Source organism: Osmerus eperlanus, chromosome 27 (genome assembly GCF_963692335.1).
Source record: "Osmerus eperlanus chromosome 27, fOsmEpe2.1, whole genome shotgun sequence".
Classification (NCBI taxonomy): domain Eukaryota; kingdom Metazoa; phylum Chordata; class Actinopteri; order Osmeriformes; family Osmeridae; genus Osmerus; species Osmerus eperlanus.
In genome coordinates this window covers 4,656,550-4,676,215 of record NC_085044.1, presented here as the reverse complement: position 1 = coordinate 4,676,215, position 19,666 = coordinate 4,656,550, and the positions used below count along the sequence as shown (strand labels likewise).

At 46.5% G+C, this 19,666-nt stretch overlaps 3 protein-coding genes and 1 long non-coding RNA gene across 4 annotated transcripts; 3 read left to right on the top strand and 1 right to left on the bottom strand.

Moving 5' to 3' along the window:
- Positions 1 to 148: 148 nt before the first annotated feature.
- wscd1b (WSC domain containing 1b) lies at positions 149 to 7,303 on the top strand. Its single transcript, XM_062453385.1, has 9 exons — positions 149 to 500; positions 1,975 to 2,709; positions 2,857 to 2,971; positions 4,043 to 4,227; positions 4,495 to 4,616; positions 5,277 to 5,448; positions 5,582 to 5,746; positions 5,878 to 6,078; positions 6,435 to 7,303. The coding sequence occupies exons 2-9, from the start codon at positions 2,319 to 2,321 to the stop codon at positions 6,785 to 6,787; spliced, it is 1,704 nt and encodes a 567-aa protein (XP_062309369.1). The 5' UTR covers positions 149 to 500; positions 1,975 to 2,318; the 3' UTR covers positions 6,788 to 7,303.
- Positions 7,304 to 11,097: 3,794 nt separating this feature from the next.
- On the top strand, positions 11,098 to 13,005 carry LOC134013550 (uncharacterized). Its single transcript, XM_062453056.1, has 3 exons — positions 11,098 to 11,621; positions 11,858 to 12,676; positions 12,818 to 13,005. The coding sequence occupies exons 1-3, from the start codon at positions 11,114 to 11,116 to the stop codon at positions 13,003 to 13,005; spliced, it is 1,515 nt and encodes a 504-aa protein (XP_062309040.1). The 5' UTR covers positions 11,098 to 11,113.
- Positions 13,006 to 13,239: 234 nt separating this feature from the next.
- Positions 13,240 to 16,165, bottom strand: LOC134013732 (uncharacterized). Its single transcript, XM_062453427.1, has 5 exons — positions 15,914 to 16,165; positions 15,032 to 15,154; positions 14,840 to 14,908; positions 14,391 to 14,487; positions 13,240 to 14,201 (listed from the first exon to the last, which is right to left on the bottom strand). Exons 2-5 carry the CDS (start codon positions 15,038 to 15,040, stop codon positions 13,249 to 13,251), a joined length of 1,128 nt encoding a protein of 375 aa, XP_062309411.1. The 5' UTR covers positions 15,041 to 15,154; positions 15,914 to 16,165; the 3' UTR covers positions 13,240 to 13,248.
- Positions 16,166 to 16,504: 339 nt separating this feature from the next.
- LOC134013806 (uncharacterized) lies at positions 16,505 to 18,633 on the top strand. The gene is made up of 3 exons (XR_009928982.1): positions 16,505 to 16,743; positions 16,967 to 17,072; positions 18,574 to 18,633. It is a non-coding gene; the product is annotated as an uncharacterized LOC134013806 (long non-coding RNA).
- The last annotated feature ends 1,033 nt before the right edge of the window (positions 18,634 to 19,666 follow it).

Below are 19,666 nucleotides of genomic sequence, written 5' to 3'. Positions count from 1 at the left end.
CATGGTCGGCCATCCCATTTTCACATCGATTGTAAACATTCAAAAAACTACTGCCAAATCTATGGACCATAGATTTGGCAGTAGTAAAGGCGCTGACCACAGAAGGATAGCACGGCACGGTGTCATGAAAATGGCAACCGCTTCTTGTGATTAATAAGCAGCGTTACAGTACCCTACGGAATGTTGGGTTATGATCACTTGTACAGCTAGGGGACATGTTTTCCCTGCACGGCTCAGGGAGTCTCTGACGCGCTGGGATCGCCAATGCAAATGAGTAGGCTATGCTCCCCCTTGATTTCCCTGGCTCGTTTATAACGCGCTGAAACGGAGAGTGTCGAAGAGACCGAGAGGAGAGAGAGAGCAAGAACGGTTATATAACTACCTTTCGGGAGAAGACAAAAATCAAGATGGTTTAGGTCTTCAACAGAAGTGAAGGTCGATCCCATCGCCGGATTCGGCATTGACATTGGTATGCTGTTCCGAATGATGTAACATCGAAGGTAAACAGATTTACTCAGATTTATATCCAGTTCACAGTGATTTGAAGCTGCGTGTTCTCGGGCAGATTCTGCATTAATATGCGTTGTTTTTTACGTGCAGACTACATCGACCGTGCACTCAGTTAGAAATGGTCAAATTCACACGCAAATGTATTTCCATGAATACAATTCAGTTGTAGTTTATTTCTTACATATTCCTTTTAAATAGTTTTAGAAGTTGAAGTCCCCACAAGTCTACAATAACCTAGTATAAAGAGACCGTTCTGTGTGCAAACTGTTGCTTCCATCCGCCAGAACAGTTATTCATTCCAGTTCGTATTCTACAACGAGAACTGTGTGTGGTGGACCCGACGAAAGTGAAATAGAGGGAACTCAGTATTCTCTGACATGTTGTCAGATCATGTTGTTGTCCATTGTGCTGAATTTGCTGCGATATGACAAACAATCAGAACCAGTTTGGAATTTTCAGCAACCAGTTTTCAAAGACGCCCAAATGGTTTATCAATGCATATTTCAAATATTATAAAGTAAACAAACCGGCAAAATAATGCTTGCACTAAGTCTTCCGTTCAATCCTAAGAATTTCTCATCTCAACATGAACGCTGGAGGCTATTCCCAGGACAACACATTCAAACCATCATGCATCACATCATTCTCGGTAGCTGTCTGTCGAACCAGTATAGGGAGAGGTCCAGAGGGCACTTAGATGTTCAGCAATCAACAACTGAATGTTCCCCACCGACTCCTTCCCTCTCTCACCCATCCAAAGCTACTGTACATTAATCTTTTAAAACATGTAGCACCAGATATGTCTGCTAGAATAATCCTTTTTCATTGGATTCATCCATAAATAGCACCGTTTTACTTCAAATATTCACTTCTGCAGTGAGAGCAGACATAGCTTAAAGACTAGACAGATATTAGTACTGTGCAGTGTGACTAATATTATTTGACTGTGCTTCTGTAATGCTCTGGGAATGGGCCACAAATGCTGTGTGCGTTTCAATGGACATGCATCGCTTTCTATTTCACAAACATTTTCAAACTTCTCATTTTGAGTGGTTTGGTCAATTGTTTGTAATTGGTAGTCATGGTACAAATAAGAAAACATGAGTAACCATACGTAAACATGGTTCAAACACCTCATCCATATTATACTGGGCTGGGTTGAGACATATTTCAAAGGAGGCCCAGTATTTATTCAAGTGGGTTTTGTGCTTCTCTCTCACACTGGGATATAACCTTCTACTCGCCATCGCTCACAGAGAAAAGTCAAACAGCACATTGTAAGGAAAATGACTTCATTCTCCAAGACAGAATCTCAAGCCCATATGTCAACAGAAGCTGTGGGTCTAATCCCCCGCCCCCACCACTCCCAGCCCCCCCCCCCCCCGCAGTCTTTATTGTGCTCGTATACAAAGAGGAAATATGCTCTGCCATTTCGAATATGACTAGCCTCTGTTTGTGCTCCAGGTCTTCCCCAGCTACTCAGCTCAGGGTTTTTTCCGCTGACCGTTGCCGTGGAGATTACTTCCAACTCCTGCTCCGCTGCGAGCCATCCGAGGAATCTGATTACCGCCGCGGCCGCTCTCGGGGTCCTCGTATACGGAAACATGCGGAGAGAGAAGCGAGTTTTGGCAGCTTAAAGGCAGCGTGGCGCTGATCGTCGAGGAGCACCCCGGAAAGGTCAGCATGAGGTTAGACTGACGCTGCGATGAGGCCGTAGAACCCCCCCCCCCCCCCCCCCCAACCGTGGAGTGGCACGTTTCCGAGGGGTGACGGTGTCAGCCAGCCAGCCAAGCCAAGCTAGCGTGGGCATGGCAACACCCCTCTACAGACTGCGCTGCTTGTTACGGCGGGCCCAGATGCTCCTCCTGTTCCTGGGCATCGCCTATCTGATGGCGGGGAGCATCCTGCTTCTGCAGCGCTCCGGCGTCCGCGGGCCCCAGACGGGCCCCGGGAGCCTCCCTCCACCGCTGGCTCTGCCCGCCCCGCCGACCCTGCCGAGGGCCCCCGCCCTGGGCGTCAGGGCGCGCTCCGGATGGGAGGCCTCCCAGGGCACGTCGGGAGTGGGCGTCAGGAGCGGGCGCCACTGGCCCGCGTCGCGGAACGTCGGGGTTCGGCGGCTGCACCGTCGCTGGTTCCACGGGGTGGCCCCGGAGAGCCAGGAGCAGAGAGCTGCTCTGCACGGGGGCCGAAGACATAAAGGTAGGACGCTTCAGCTGTTCCAAACCCTTGGGGTTCGCCAGCTTAGCACAGCGAATGTGCGCGGCGTGGCTCAACCCGCACACAAACACGACACAGCTCTCCTGATCCAAATGCCGTAATCTGCTTGTGCGTTTGTCGCGGTGAAAGGGACCTACGTCGGTTGCTTCCTGCACGAAGCCAGTCAGCGAGCCCTGGGAGGAACGGTGTTGTACGACACGCGCAAAATGACCAGCTCCTTGTGTCAAGACACCTGCTCCGAAAGGTAATGCGTGCATTCCCCCCCCCCCCCCCCCTCCCCCGATGAATGTCGCCACACACGACACGCAGCTTGAGTGAATTAGCCCATCTCAGTCATGTTGATGAATAGGCCCCTGTGTTTCTCCGTGGAGCCAGGTGGCTGGGTGAAAGCGGGGTGGTGGCGGTGGTGGTGGTGGGGTGCGGTGGGTGGGTGGTGGAGGAGAGGCAGCAGTTTGGAGGACGGTGAGAGAGAGGGAGCGGTGGAAAGCAAAAATAAACATCTCCTGTTTTCAATCTACTGTTCCATCCGTCAACAATCCGCTTTGCTTAACCATTAGGGGAGTGGGTCGGGGGTCAAGTTTCCCCAAGGCTCGGTATTGTTGAAAGGTCCCTTTTGTGCTCTTGTTCTGTGGTGGTTTTGTTGGGAGGGGAAAGCTCAGCGTTTCCTATCTCAACTGAATTATATCCTGACCACATCCAGACAACAGCAAAAACAACAACAAGATGATTACCACTGGCACAGAACAGAAGAAGCCAGAGGAATCAATGCAGCATGATGGGGCAGGGGGTTATTTCAAACGCCAGCTCCGCTGGGCCTTCCCTCCACCCATATGAAGAGAGGAGTCACGCTTTCAGCTCCAGCCGTAGAGTAAAAGTCCGCGCAATTTATAGGAAGCTCGAAGCAAATATAAAAAGGTCACTTTGAATAGTCCTTCTTGACAAATGAGAGAGAAGAAAGGAGGAAGGAGGGGAAGAAAAGGGTGACTCACAATGCCCTTGAGGTGTAAAAAAAAAGGGCTAGACTTGATCTCGCCCCAGCCCCATTCTTTGTTTTGGTGGTTATTACCAACCTCTACTCAGTGTTCCAACAATAAAAGCAGGCAAACAAACATATGGTTGAGGGGAAGGTCAATGCTGCGTTCCATTGAAGCTGGTTCCAATTAAAATATTTACAAGTCCGACATTTAGCTTGCGTAGGCAATCTGGTATCTCACGGGACGAGTTAACGAAGGGCTAAATCTAGCCTGTGGTTACAGACAGCCTAAGGCTACTCCTGACGGTTAGACTGTGTGTGTGTGTCTGCCCATCTCCGCAGTGGTTACAGGTATGCCGGCTTGGAGTATGGGTCCGAGTGCCACTGTGGCAACCGCATCGGTAGCCCGCCGGCCGCGGAGGAGGAATGCAGTCTGGTTTGCAGGGGGGAGAGGGCGACCCCTTGCGGAGGGGTGGGGCGTCTCTCGGTCTACAAGGTGGAGGAGCAGATCCCGGGCCACAGGAAATGTGAGTGAAGTCATCTGGTTAACCGTCCAGGACGTGCTTTACTTCTGCATTCATGCGACCGAGTATATGCACGCTGCCGTCCGGATGCTATCAGCCTTTTATAGGTGGATATAAATAGATTCCCTTGGACAACAATGGCTCACTGTGGCTTTTTGGCGCGAGAATAACAAATGCCTTCCTGCAGAAAATGTCTCCTGTGAAGGTGTGGCTGGCGTTGAAGGGGTTTGGCCTGATGTCTGCAAACCGTTTCTCTTTTTCCCCTTTTAGTCCGAAACGTCCGATACAGTGGCTGCTTTAAGATTCCAAAGAACACCACCAAGGCCTTTCCGGTCCACTCCCTCCAGCCAAATCTGACTTCACAAGCCTGCATAGAGTCCTGCACAGATAAGGTTTGATTTCCGTCCCAACTGCACGAAAATTACTGATCCATTTATTTCATTTTTCACTATCCCGGTTTCGCAAATGTGAGGCACCATCGATCAGAGGCTGTCTCCGCTCCCCGGAGATGGAAATGGCGTGCTCTCTGAGATGAAGCTTCTGGAAGACTATATGGCTGTTTAAGGTTTAATGTGTCTGTAATGAGAAATAGATGGGGTCTAAGATCAGTCTTTCACTCTGGATGCTCCTTTATGATCCTGATACCAAAGGAAAATGGACTGTATAAAAGAGCACGCTGCCTGGTGATATTTTGTGACATACTCTGTTTGATCCGCTCCTGTGTGCGTCTGTGTGTGCGACTGGCTGTGTGTATGCTTTTAGCGTGTCTACTACATGCCATTTTTTTTGTACTGACGTCCTCGGTCAAAATGGTTCCCTTTATATGTCACAGTTGAAGTTCTGTACAAGTACAACAAAAAAAGAAATCAAACTAACAACATGCATTAGGGCCCGGGGGATTCAAAATGCGAGAGGAAACACGTCCAGCAGAGATCGAGGTCACCTGAAAGGAAACATCAAATCTCTCAAACCGCCATCGGCACGACTGCGAAGCGTCTGCGGCTTAAAAGAGGGGTCTCCCTGTGGGCTTCACTAATGCTTGTGTTCTGCAGGAGTTCCCGCTGGCCGTGATACGGAGGCCCCACTGTCTCTGTGCCGGGGCAGCGCCCCTGCTCAGCCTGGGCCAGGCCCTGGAGGACCAGCTGTGTGAGCAGGCGGGTGGCCTCGACGCCACCCCCCAGCCTCAGTGGGACTACTACCAGGTCCACCAGACTCCTGTGCTTGGTGAGGGAGATTTTTTTTTCCGCGGAATTCCGGAAATGACCGTAACGACTATGCGTGTCGCGTTCGCTTTCAGCGTGTGCGTGTGGGGGGTCAAACGCTTAACCTGTACGTGGCGAAATGTGGGCTGTGTCAGACTCCAGGTGCAGAGAGCGCATGTTCCTGCCTCAGCGCTCCCGAACCCTGGTGGCTCTCTCCAGCTTCCCCGGGGCTGGCAACACCTGGGTGCGTCACCTGATCGAGCTAGTGACGGGCTACTACACCGGAAGCTTCTACTTTGACGGCGCACTCTACAACCAAGGTAACGCTGCATAGTGCTAGCATGAAGGGCTTCGGGCGCGATGCTTTTGACAAATAATGATCCCTTTAATGGGAGGCGACGGCTCAGGGTTTGTCGCGTGTCGGAAAATCCTTTTGTTCTGTGGGCGTCAGGGTTCAAAGGGGAGAAGGACTACTGGAAGAGTGGCCGCAGTATCTGTGTGAAGACCCACGAGAGCGGCCCGCGAGAGATTGAGATGTTCGACGCGGCCATCCTGCTCATCCGCAACCCTTATCGCTCCCTCGTGGCTGAGTTCAACCGCAAGTGCGCCGGACACCTGGGCTATGCGTCAGACACGCAGTGGAGAAGCAAAGGTGAACGACGTGAGCTGAGGGAAGGGGAACTCGCGTTGGGGGTTACACTGTGAGAAAGGATCCATCCATTTCCATTTCACCAAACCGTTTGCTATTTTGAAGTTCCCCCCCGTCGAGCTCCATGACTGAAGGCTATCCTAACAGATCATGAATCATGGCAACTGTTCACACATCAATTGTCAAGGCTACAAAGATGTTTTGAAATTGTGCCCCCGGAAAGGAGAAATGGAAGCTTGTTTTGAGGATCTTCCGTGGTGACATGTACTTTGTCAGTTCTATAATAACACTCTCTCGCACTCCTCCACACACTGGCCCCCTGTGTCCTTTGACATGTTCTTTTCTTCGCTTCTCCTCAGAGTGGCCCGAGTTTGTCGACAGCTACGCCCCCTGGTGGTCCTCCCACGCGCTCAGCTGGCTGCGATTCGGCCGCAGGCTCCTGGTGGTGCACTACGAAGACCTCCAGAGGGCGCTCTTGCCCCAGGTCCGCCTCATCAGCTCCTTCCTCAACGCCAGCATGACAGAGGAGCGGCTGATATGTGCCCGCGGCCACCAGGAGGGCCACTTCAAACGCTCGGGAGCGCAGAAGCCCTCCTTCGACCCCTTCACCCCTGAGATGAGGAGCGCCATCGACTCCTACATCCGCTCGGTGGACCAGGCCCTGAGAGGCAGGAACGTCAGTGGCTTGCCGCTAGAGTATTTACCCAGATGATGAGACGTAGCGAGGAAGAGGAGCCCGTAACCCCATACCACGTCCGATGAGGGAGAGGGGGGACGCTTTCTTGACACCGAAGCAGCGTAGTCACCCGCATCCTGGGCTGCGATTTCTTTTCGCCAAAACGGAGGCTCAGAGTGACCCTCTGCAGCATGAACACAATGACTGAGGTAATTGGACCACTGTCTCCCCTCCACTGAAGCCATTGGGCCAGAGCACCGGAGGGGACTTAAGAGGCCCAATGAGATCAGAGGGAGCCCAGCTGCCGAGGAGGGCGGAGACCGGGACGGCACATTTTTCTCGGTCCCCGGAGGAGTTGGGAGCGTGGAGCAAGTGCCTGACTGCACAATCAAACCGTGTAGAACAAGAGGTTAATGTGACCTCGAAAAGAAGTCATGTGGAATTTGTCTCTCTGTTCATTATCAGGTTTCGTCAGTAGGGATTTGTCAACGGAAAATGTGTACCATGTCACCTCATTGCTTTTGTGTCGATTAAATCCACATTCTGTTTGGTTTGATGGTGTTTTTCTCTCAACTGGTTTGTTGATTCGGTTCTGGGTTGTGGATACAGCAGTTGGTTCAGCTACTACAGGTCGGGAGGCACTTGGTGGATTGCAAGTGCTCTCCAGCCTGGTAAACTATGACTCAGGGCGAAGTGCTGTTAGGTGGCATTGTACAACCTCTTCTCTGCGAATGACAATGAAATCATCTACAATAGGAACGAATGGAAAGGCTGCGTTCAAGCGCCGGGCGGCAGCATCTGTTTAGATAGATTACTGGCACTCATGGAACACAACAAAAACAAACTAATTAGAAAATAAATATGGACTGAGAGTTCTATCTGTTTGCCGTTGTCTCACTGATGGCGGGAAATAAAGAATTTCAGACAAGGACAGAGGGAACTAATCAGCTCACTGAACCCTGCCTTTCCAATTAGATTGGGATGGTGTTACACAACATTTGCATACCCGGTTGGGCTCTGAGCCACAAACAAAAGATTGAAATCATACTGTCATCAGAAGCCAAAATACTAAATGGTCTTTGGACAGGTCAGATATTGATATCTGCTCATTCACATTTACATTTAGTCATTTAGCAGACGCTCTTATCCAGAGCGACTTATAGTAAGTACAGGGACATTCCCCCGAGGCAAGTAGGGGTGAAGTGCCTTGCCCAAGGACACAACGTCATTTTGCACGGCCGGGAATCGAACTGGCAACCTTCAGATTACTAGCCCGATTCCCTCACCGCTCAGCCACCTGACTCCTCATTCAGTGGTCAAGTGTAACACTACCAGCCATGGTTGACAACCCATATGCTATAACTACTTGTCTGCTCAATCAATGGGTTTGTATATTGATTGAACCTGACTTCTCACAGTCAATGTCAAGAAGACAGCAAATTGTATGAAACAGATATTCGGGATTTTCTTTGAGCAGTGTGGAAAAGCCTCAAAAATACAACAAAGTTCGGACATAAATCCAACGGGAGGTTTAATATCTGAGTAACCCTCCCCACAAACTTTGGCAAAAAAAACCTTTAAAAATTCTAAATAGATCACGCATCTATTGAAAAGAAACGTATGAAAGACAGCTCTCAAAGGAATGCTCATTATAGGTGCAATGTGAAAAATGCAAATGAAGGACTTCCAAACGGTGTTTCCCTGATAAAAGCTCAGACGGCTCTTAATTGCCCGAGCGACAAGCGTATAGGCCCGTCAGGTTGATTGCCTTATTTACTTTAACAGGTCTGTCTGCCATCTTTCCGATATTTCCCTCAATTCTCTCTCTCCATCTCTGACAGTGTGAAAAGGGTTCAAATACAAGATTTAATAATGATGCACTGCCATAAGGCCCCCCCCCCCTGTGTGGTGGCTGCCAAACCAGTCTATTGGACTGACAGTGTGTCTCTGTTGAGCTGACATACCAAACGGAGACTCCATCTGCTAAATAACATGTGACAGTGGAACCCAGGGGAGTAGTCAGTCATCGGGTGACAACAGCACACTGACTGCACTCAGTCCACAACTCCTTTCTTCCTCCCCATAGCAGGAATCATACTTTCCATTGTCAATAGAAAATTGGTGTTGCTTCCCCAGTTCTGGCAGCTTGACAACCTAACTATACGCTGTTGCTCCAATGTCGTTTCTCTTTCCTCTCATATCTTCTCATTAACAGTTACTGTACTTTCGATTATTATTATTATTATTATGTTTTCCTGTCCTGAATATACAAATCAATCATATTCCACACTTCTCCTGCTCAGTGTGCTCCTGCTCTGCCCATTTTCCTAGATACTTTAGATACTCTTCAAAAACATGGTTTCTAGCCTGTTAATTGCACCACGGCAAAGCCCACTATTTCAGCAGCGAACCAGACAGGTAAGGAGTGTCTCGCTTTTCTCCGCCTAAAAATTCACGAGTTGCCAGACCTGCGCCTTAACTACTCATTCACCGCACTCAAACACGTCTAATAGCAATAATGTATTCATGAAACTCGGCTTGTGCCCCAACAGGTCTATTTTTAGCTAATCTAAGGGCCCTGTGAGACTCAGCACAGCCGAGTTACTACTGGTTAGTGGCGGCAGCTAGAGGCGAACGAGAGGAGGAAGAGGGTTTTTCAGGAATCCAACATTTCTCCTTCCCCGACTTCCCTCTCGGCCTGGGAAGACACATCAGTATGGTTGCGGCGAGACAGCGAATACAGACACAATCGTTAAACTGTCAGAGAAGGACCGAATCCCCCTGCTTTGTTGCTCCGAGTATCATCCCCAGATGGATTGGTGATAAAACACTTTAATGATAACATTTCGGGATGTGGAGCCGCCTGGGAAGTAATGTATGCCTTACGTGAGCGGGGTTCGGATGGTCTCTCTGTGAGATGTCAGATTGCAATGAGTTAACAGCACCACAGATCTGAGCCAAATGCCCCCGAGGACGGTCGGGATTAATACCGCGGCTTCTCTCCTCAAAGAATCAAAGAGTGAAATGGATTCGTTCAGTGCATCGAACTAATGGCACAATGCATCTTTAGTCTCGTCTGATGACAGGAGAGGAAGGCCATTCTGATTCGTCTAATGAATCCATCCCCAAGGGAGTGGGTGCCAAATGCAGTAAATCATAATCAGAGGACATTGTGTAGGATTAGTCTCTGAAAGAGAATGATTGCTAATCCATAACAAGAACAAACGTACAGTACACTAAGTACAAGGTCCACCCTTTGTCACTGCAAGCTCAATGATCTTTGTCTTAAATGAACATTAAGTCAATATCAATCCTCCTCTATTTAAAAGTAGATGCAACCACAACAGCGGTGAAACGCTGAGGTTTTTGGAAGTGTTTTCTCTGACAGTGTTTTGCCAAAAGGCTGTGAATACACTTGTCCACACAGCCATCAGAGTTTTGTAAAGACGGTACATTTCTATTGCCATGGTTTTCCCTTGTCTTCTGCTCATCCGGTAAATTCAGTTAATCTACTAATGGAGCTTGGGCAAACCCCTTATGTTTTACAGCCAGTGTCTGGCCATGTTTAGACAAGATAAATCAGAGGTGAGCCGATAGTGACCTCTTAAAATTGGCCGGATAATAGCTCAACTTTGCCATTTAACACACAGATACTTGGTCACATCTGGATTGAGAGAGATATTTCACCTTTTCATAGTTCCTCATTGTAAAGTCATCACATGAATCTGCCAGTCGATTTCTCTCAGTTTGATTGCGAGTTCGTCCTCCTTGTATTTTAAATATACAGTCATATTTTACTGCTCTATATTGACATTTCTCAACATCAACCTTTCATTACAGACAGAACTGAGGAGGAAGTGAAATACCATGGTCAGACATCCTGTCTGAATCTTTGAGCACTGAAAAGACTTCTCATTCAAGCATTGTAAAAAGTTGGCTCGCTCGATGAGAAAGGAAACAAGCTATTGAATGCCATGGTGACATGGTGGTCTTTTAAACCATTGTCATATTTTGGGGGGCATTTCATGCGCTGCACATGTTTCTTTGTTCGGGTGAATGGTCTCATTATGGAGATATCGAATATTTGTGTGAAACTTAGCCTAATACATTACTAAAGATTCCAGAGATAAATAAATAAAGTTGTTGTTTTTGGATTAAACGTTCCGGGTTGTAAGAATCGTGAGAAAACTCGGTTCCCCTTTAATAGCCTTCCTTAACCCTCGTGCTGCCTTCGGGTCACATGACCCAAAGGTTCATAACGAACCATTGTTGTGTTTACCCAATAGGGGATTATCACGCTTCCGGGTTTCATGGGCGGGATTTGTCAACTTTGTGCATGTCCACTTCCGGCGCAGTTCAACAATGGCTGAAACGAAGGCTAGATGTCACTGCTCTGTTCCACTTTGTAAATCGAACAAACAACGCCAACCCTACTTAAGTTTCCATGGATTCCCGACTGAATTGAGTCTAAGGAAGAAGTGGATTAAAGCGGTTCGCCGGGATGAGGGGCCAAACTTTAAAATAAAACAAGGTAGCACGTTTGTTTGTAGCCGGCACTTTAGTGAATCAGACTACACTAACGCTACAGGTAGTGCTAGCAGGCTAGCGTTACCTGACGTGGCTAACTTTACCAACCGAGGTCGCATCAAGCGTCTGCAAATCGGTTCTGTGCCCTCCCGTTTCCAGTGGAACAACTGGGGACTGCCAAGAAGGGAGTCTGCTTATAAAAGAGCATCAACTCGCTTAGGCCATGACGTTTGTCCAGCCCTTCCTCTGGAGCAGCCCCTACCATGTGAGGAAGAGGCGATGGAGGAGGTCGCAGCTTCGGTGGTGATGACAGAACATGATTACGGTTCTGCTCTTAAACCAGGTATGTCAGTGTTTGCCGGTGTTCTGAAATGTTGGACTACCTCCTCATGATGACCTACCAGCTTCATCACAAGTACAAACATTGCATTTTATATCTTACTTGATTAAACGTAAAGGTGAATATTGAGCTATAAAAAGCTATTTCATGTAGCTTTAGAGGTCCAAAAAACTTCCAATATGCAAGTCACAGACAAAATCTGGGTCAGATGTTTTAATTTTTTCTCTCCTCTCATACAGGTGCACTGGATGCTGCTGCTGCACACATACAGCAACTGGAAGACAAAATCAAGGAGCTGACAACAGAGCTGTCACAGCTGAAAGTGGGTGAAGTGCATTTTCACCGATTTTGTGTCTCAGACAAGGACATCCTTTTTTACACAAGATTCACGTCAAGATATGTTTTTTGTCACTTCTGGGAGGCAATTCAACCATCTGCCTCCATGGTGGTTTATTGGTCGAAAGCTCAGAAAAAGGGACAAACATTTGAACCCATTTCTCCCAGTCCAACGCGTAGGCTGCAACTGGTTGATGAGTTTTTTCTTTTCTGCTGCAGAGTTGCTGCAGGCCTGCAAGAGAAGGTGCTGGCTGACATGTTTCAGGTCAGTGTGTCCACTGTCTCCCGTGTTGTTATAACGTGGGCCAACTACCTTTACCTGCTCCTTGGCTCCCTTCCCATCTGGATGAGTAAACAGCAAGTCAAGAACACCATGCCAAGCAAATTTGTGCAGTACAGTCCAGATGTTCGGGTAATCATCGACTGCACCGAGGTGCGATGCCAGAATCCATCATCCCTCACTCTCCAGTCTGAGGTTTTCTCATCGTACAAAAACACGACAACCTTGAAGGGATTAATTGGGATTGCCCCATGTAGTGCTGTGACTTTTGTGTCAAGTCTCTTCACCGGCTCCATCTCTGACCGAGAGCTGACTGAACAAAGTGGACTGCTGGACTTACTGGAGCCAGGAGATGGCTGCATGGCAGACAAGGGTTTCACCATCGAGAAGCTGCTAGCTGACCGTGGGGCAATGCTGATTATACCACCCTTCAAGATGACAGGTAGGCATGAAAGGAATGAACATTTCAAATTAAAACTGTGACCAAAATGATAATCATTAAGGTGTGCAGACAAATGTTTAAAAAAGTACTGAGGCACTCACTGAAATAATAGAAATGAACTTATTTCATCTCTAACCACAGCGCAGTTCACCAAAGAGGATGCTCTAAAAACACAAGCAATCGCCCGACTTCGAATCCTCGTGGAAAGAGCAATACGCAGAGTCAAGGAATATCGCATCTGGGAACACTCTCCCTCTAACCTTGTCTGGGACAGTCAACCAGCTGTGGACCGTCTGCTGTGTGATGACCAACTTCCAGGGACCACTTGATTTAAAAGGCTACATCCCTGTTGAATAGTGTTTCCCCCGATCACATGCATTCAACTGTATACTGAATACATTGTATATATTGAATGAGATGTATATAATGAATGAGAAGTCATTCATCTATAATCAATTGTAAAGGTCAGTCCATCCTGAAAGTATTCAAATAATGTAAATATGTAAATAATGTACTCAGAAAAAGGGAATTAATAAAATCTTTTATTCATTCATTTCCTTTATTCATTCAGTTCATTTCACTTTCTGCTGAAGATACACATTCATATATGTACCAAAGAAGTACAGGTCCACCTTCTTTTTCATCTCTTTTATCATTTCATCATCCCTCCAGACCCTTTCGACTGTTAAGTCTCCCTCAGTATCTGTTATAAAATCGCACCAACTCAATCCAGTTACTGCCAGTTGGCCTTGAACCTGCCAGTGGTATTTATGATTCTGCTTCAGTTTTGCCTGACCATTCACAATTTTTACATGTCCTGCCTCAGAAATGCTGGAGATGTCTGGGCACTTAACTTCAGCAAGCCCAAAACACGGAATGGCACTAGGGTCATATACCCTCGCATCGGGGCTAGCCCCGATGTGAGGAGCATCGGGATGGATAACAAATCCACAGCGTGAGACATTTACATTGAAATGTTTTGAATATTGTTCCAGCACCTGTGGCTCGCGTTCAAGGCCCCTTTTCATGGCGGGAGTCTGGTGTACTCCCTTAAGTATCCGCCCTGCCAGGGTCTGACCAGAAGACGGCCCTTTCACATGGCTAACCTCATAGAACCTACTAGCTGTCACTCTAGGCTTGCGTAAAGCTTGCCATAATGGGCACTCAGACTGCTCACGTGTCTGCTCCTCTCTCTCAGCTGCCATCTCGTGTGTCACAGTTAAGCTGTCCAAATGGAGAAACTGTTGGGAGTTTGGGTCAACGTTTGGAAAAGTAGTGGGAAATGTTGACCCCTCTAAAGGCAGTTTAGGGAATGTTGGTGCACCTGGGTGTTGGACATAATTTCCGCGTTTGACCACAGGAGGACACTGGTAGGACAGGGGTGAACCTCGCGGCACAGGTCCGAACCTGGAGTCGACCATGGAGAGTTGAGACAAGCCATGCAGCACTGAGGATATTAGTGGTTGCGGCCTGAGGTTTTTCAGTCCTTCCCCAAGAGACAAGACTTGCGGGTCTGGGAGGGATCCTGAAATGTAAAATTAAAAACAGTAAGTGTTAAATTATCCACACATCTCTTGTCTTTCTGGAGAATTGCTCACTGCTGTTACACTACTGTGTGTTATATTTGCTACATAATTATGTGTATAAAAGTGGCAAGATACAATTATGTATTATACGGCAGCCAACAGTATGATATTAGTTACAGTAACATTACCTGTGTATGCTTGATAGAGTGTTGATTTGCATACACTCCTGGCAGATGGCTTTGGTCTCCTAACAACCAAGTCCTGAACCGGCTCTGCATGGATCCCCTGGGAATGATATTAACAAGTAGCCATGATTGTAATAGTATCTTGCTTGTAATGGTGTAAACACTATGCTCGCGGTAGCCACACAGAGTGGCACCGCTTCCAATTCACTCCCATGTTAACCAATGTAGCCAGACGTACAGCTGCGCTGCACCGCTTTGAATAGACTTCCAGTCTATTTTTCAGCTGCCCCGTGTGCCACGCTTCGCTCCGCGAACAGTGTGTCCCAGGCGTAACGTTTGGGATACACTGCTCGTGGAGTTAAGGGTGGCACTTGGGGCAGCTCACGCCACGGCTGAAAAATAGACTGGAATTCTATTCAATGCGGTGCAGCTCCGCGCGGCTACAATGTTACCTTTGTCCTTGGTCGATGCCATGTTTGCAGAGAGCTTGTGCAGGCCACAGGTGGTGGTACAGCTCTCACCTGCAGAACAAGAGATAGAAAAGCAAACCGGGATGTGCTTGTTAACAATCAAAGGTAGACCTCTAGAACCAGTGTCACTCCAATCAACCTGCCCATGTTAACATCCCAGACCACAGCCCTCACCTGCAACATGCTGTAATGGGCACTCTGGAACAACAAGGCCACTAGATGGTTGCACAGAACCTTGCCTGCTGTACAGCTGCATGAGGTTTCTTGAAGTTCGGCTGCATCAGCTTGGAAAACAATCTACATTAAAGACAACACTAATAATGTTAGTTGCTAAAGTTAAACTAAAATGAAAATCTTGTTGCAAATGATACAGAAATGTAAGAAAGAGCATTACAATTAACCAAAAATCCTAGGAAATCTGCAACCGCAGTCTAGGAAATCTGCAACCGCAGTAGAGTAGTTAACCCCTTACACCATTAACTTGCTGGATTCAACAAAAAGGATATTAAAGAATTTAAATGCAAAGTTACATTATCATGATATATATTGATATTTGCATACCGTACGTATGTCACAAATCACATGGCTGTTGACTGACTTGATGTAAACAGGCAACAGTGGAAGGGGTTACATTTCTTGCCATTATGCCTTAGCTTCTTAAAATAACCTTCAAATAATGGGGCTGTTCTCGCTTCTTCATCGACCTGTAACACCTAGACCTGACAGCCACCGCCCTGTCAATGATGTTGGACACTGGTGGACAAAATAATTAATGCATATACTGTGGATTTTTCATTCTAGCAAAAGGGACACTCCTATGCTGACGTTAGCTAGCTGACACTGACAGAGGCTAACGTTCTTCCTATCAGAATACAAATTAAAAGGGTGAATTGACTCAGCCTCATTTAAAGGTGAATAATCTTACTTTACTTGGATTTAACGTAGGTTAAACACATTATAACCATACGAACATCTGAGCTGACGCCAAACTGACGTTAGCATAAGCTAACCTACCTAGCTAATGTTATGTTAGCTAGCTAGCTAGTAGCCACTCACCTTCGTAGTCGTAGATGAAGTTCTCGAAAAAGAAACTGTATCCCTTGTCCACTTTGGAGCGGGCTGTGATGGAGTGTTGTTCAGTTAGTCGATGTACGTCAGAAAAAGTTATTTTGGGTAAATTTACCAGGGATGCAGTATAAGTTAACTTATAATCGTCCATCATAGGTTCGCCAGAGTGATGAGTGATCCACCGGAAGTGGCAGTGCACAAAGATCACTGAATGCGGAAGTACTACGTATCAGCGTGATAATGGCCTATTTTACCCAATACAAAAACAAATAAAAATAATTTTCTTTTAACCTTCGCAATGTGGGGGGTCTGAGACAGCCCAACGGTTAAAAGAAAATGCTTCACTTTGTTTTTGTATGCGGTAAAGTTGTCGCAATACGACGGTGGGTCACAATGACTGATGGGTCAGAACGACCCGAAGATAACACAAGGGTTAAATACCTATCTAGCTAACAACAACATGCAACAAGTCACTTTAACATGAATATTTTTTCATAAAAAAACATCGATAGCCATGGTAAGCCCAAGCCCTTAAATTGCAATGACCTCCATTGCTCCATTGCCCATGAAAAAGTAAAGAGGCCCACATATCAGGAAAGCCAATCGTGCATGACGAGCACCACTATGAACCGAAATGGGTGGCATCCATAGCAGTACAAGTAATTGTGTGCACTGAACCGAGTGGACCTCATTTTCCATCTGTGTGCACTGGAAGGCATCGGGGTGCGACCGCTTCGGGACCAGTGAAATGACACTGGGCCCGCATCACACAGAAGGAACCTCGCCTCTCCACAGTGGATCCATCCACTATTTGAGAGGTATCGTATGGTCTGTTTGGCTACATTGTAAAGAGAGATAAAACGTATGTTTCCGCACTTTATATTCAGGTAGGCTGATGTAGTTGTTTTGTATGATTTTGTTTATCCGTTAAACAAACCTGATGTTGTTTCAAGTTCAACATTAGTGTGAACTACAAAGATGTGGTTGGCATTTTACATTAGAAAATATTAATTTAAAAACACTGGGGACTCCGATCTACAGAATAAAGAAAGCACGTTGCTGCCACCTGCTGGAGGGCACGGACTGAAATAACTGGACACCGATGAGCCTAACGGACATACGACACCAAACATATGCAATAAATATGGTGAGAAAGTCTTAAAATATAAATTATATTTATTTTATATATATATATCAAACATAATTTACGACCATGAACGACCAACATGTAAAATGTGAATACCCAGTGACATGACATCAGTTGTATAGCCTACATTTGCAATAGGCCGGGCCTACGTTGGTTAGCTCGACCACTGGGCTCTGGCCTTGGAATGCCCCGTTTAATATTGATCAGCATGGCAGCTTTCAGCGTACTCATAGTGTTATATTGCAAACCTAACCAAATATGTTTGACAGTGTAGTGCATTTATTTAATTGTATGTTACTTTGGTCAAGTTAAGAATAAATTCATAACAAAGCCGGTATGGTGTTATGCACACTTTAACCCACTAGATGGCAACCTAGTACCTTCTGTGAGCGAGATGACACTGCACCAAGACTTGGCTTGAACTCCGTTGCAGGACTACTGCACTTAAAACAGCTCCAAAGGACACTGGTTGGTTACAGGCTGTCACTTTAAGGAGGTTAAGTATGAACGTGTCTCTGTTGAAAATGTGATGCATTGATCTTTGAATGAAAGTCATTCCATCCTTATAGTAATTATGGTAGACATTTTTATTTTAACTCTAAGTACTGGGTTATTTTAACTCTAGGTATTATATTCTATTATTGTTGCTTGCTTTTTCTACAGGTACACTCTTGCACTTTTGAGGTCCATGTTGTTTAATTTGTAACTTGTTTAACTACATGCTCTTATGGTTCTTCCCATTGGCACTTATTTGATTTTCACAATATATACTTCATGTTTGGCTACTCGCAATGTTTGGGGCTATCTCGATGTTATGATCAGTGACCTATGCACTTTTGTAAAGCTCTCTCTTGGAAGTTGCATTGGATAAAAGGTTCTGCTTAAATGAATACATGTAAATGTCCTGCTATGTCTTTAATTGTATAGTGCAAGTGTTGCATGATAGTGTTGACACTGCATGAGAGTAGTTACCTCTTGTGATGTTTTAATGAACTGGTCATTCAAATTGCACATTTAGTTTTGTAGATAGTGAAGGAATCGTATGCTAACGATTCACAATGAAAACAGCCACCCTACCACCAATGACAATTATCTGGACAAACCTGTTTGGTAAAATGTGTTCTTCACCACATGCCGCATCACGTCTGAAGATGACAGTCCTTTGCAGTGAAAGGCTAAGAAGACATCTTTACATCTACACACATTTCTTAAAGCTCTTAACTGGTCAGATCCCAGTACTGCAGGTGACATAGCACAGGCACACAACAAGTGTTTGAATGTGTCAGGGAACAGGGTGAAAAGAGATCTCCGTCAACCAGGTGTGCGTACACAGTTGGTCCGCTATTTTCGGGCTGCTTAATATTGACGCTGGGAAAGTGATCTAATTCACATGGATGTGAACAGGCCTTAGGGAGACAAGTCTGTTATTCGTCGGTTTTGGGGTTGTCTAACGTCTATCAGGACGAGAGGCAGGAACTTTATCACTTCCTTCTTTCCACAGGATTTCTTCCGGGGCTCCAGATTTCAGATGTGTGAGACTCTAAACGCTGATAAAAAGCGTCGCACAAACACGAATTGACCTGATGTCAGACCAGGGGCGTAGCCACGTGGTGGCCAGGGGGGGCGTTTTTTTTTCTTTTTTTTTTTAAACCTTCCTGGACAGAAACGATATAAAGCTGAAATAAATGCATTAGTATTTGTTTTATAAAGTCGTCTTATATTGGCATTTGTCACTTATGCTACAAGCCCCATATTCGCAACATGTTGGGCCACGTCCCCATCAACAGCGCAAGACAGAAACCAACGTACCTGCATTCTGACAGCGCTTCAATGGAGACTAGCAGCCAAACACCGGATACCGTTAGAAAACTGCTGCTCTGAGTGATGCAGTGTGTGAGTTTGAAAATAGTAGTTTTTGACAATCAAGTGCCACCCCAAATAAAAGACTGGCCAGAGCTGGCCCCCCAAGAAATAATGTCCTGGCTACGACCCCTGTGTCAGACTGCATTCACAGCACGCTGCTTTTGTATGACGCAAAGCTCACCACCTTTTCGAGGTGCTGTGTGTGTTTCTGCCGTGTGTGTGCTTCCTGCCTGGGTGACGGCACCAGTGAGGCCTGCAAGACGAGAGATGTCTGTATATCCAGCTCCCTTTCGTCAACGATCTGCGTTGTCGAGGTGCATGGCGGGAGCACGAGGAAACGCACGTACCCCTGACTGCGCGGCGAGCTGTGTCCGCCATCATTGTTAGTTTGGTTTTCTTCTTTGAAACGAAGATAAAGCTTGTTTTTTTCGTCTTCTCTGTCAGAGGAATACGGACCAGTAGGCTCTGTCTGACGCGCATAACCTAAGGCGTTTCATATCTTATAGAGTGAAGCTAAACAAAGATTTTTGTTTTTTAAGTCTTTTTTTTTGTTGTCAACTAACTTTTGTGTAGGATGGAAAAAAGCTGGCGTTGTCAACCTTCAACTCCTCTTTCTACCAGGCAATACATTCAGTATTAAACAATGAGTATATGTGCGTAGGGATTTCGTAGGGAGTCAGATGGCTGAGCGGTTAGGGAATCTGGCTACTAATCAGATGGTTGTCGGTTTG

What these genes read in the sequence shown, in the direction of transcription:
- wscd1b (XM_062453385.1), top strand. Translation starts at nt 2,319, where the DNA reads ATGGCAACACCCCTCTACAGACTGCGCTGCTTGTTACGGCGGGCCCAG. An exon ending in CGGGGGCCGAAGACATAAAG is followed by an intron (nt 2,710 to 2,856) that starts GTAGGACGCTTC and finishes TCGCGGTGAAAG; the next exon opens with GGACCTACGTCGGTTGCTTC. An exon ending in CCACCAGACTCCTGTGCTTG is followed by an intron (nt 5,449 to 5,581) that starts GTGAGGGAGATT and finishes GGGCTGTGTCAG; the next exon opens with ACTCCAGGTGCAGAGAGCGC.
- LOC134013550 (XM_062453056.1), top strand. Translation starts at nt 11,114, where the DNA reads ATGGCTGAAACGAAGGCTAGATGTCACTGCTCTGTTCCACTTTGTAAA. An exon ending in CGGTTCTGCTCTTAAACCAG is followed by an intron (nt 11,622 to 11,857) that starts GTATGTCAGTGT and finishes CCTCTCATACAG; the next exon opens with GTGCACTGGATGCTGCTGCT. An exon ending in ACCACCCTTCAAGATGACAG is followed by an intron (nt 12,677 to 12,817) that starts GTAGGCATGAAA and finishes CTCTAACCACAG; the next exon opens with CGCAGTTCACCAAAGAGGAT.
- LOC134013732 (XM_062453427.1), bottom strand. An exon ending in GGCATCGACCAAGGACAAAG is followed by an intron (nt 14,488 to 14,839) that starts GTAACATTGTAG and finishes TATCATTCCCAG; the next exon opens with GGGATCCATGCAGAGCCGGT. An exon ending in ACTCTATCAAGCATACACAG is followed by an intron (nt 14,202 to 14,390) that starts GTAATGTTACTG and finishes TTTACATTTCAG; the next exon opens with GATCCCTCCCAGACCCGCAA.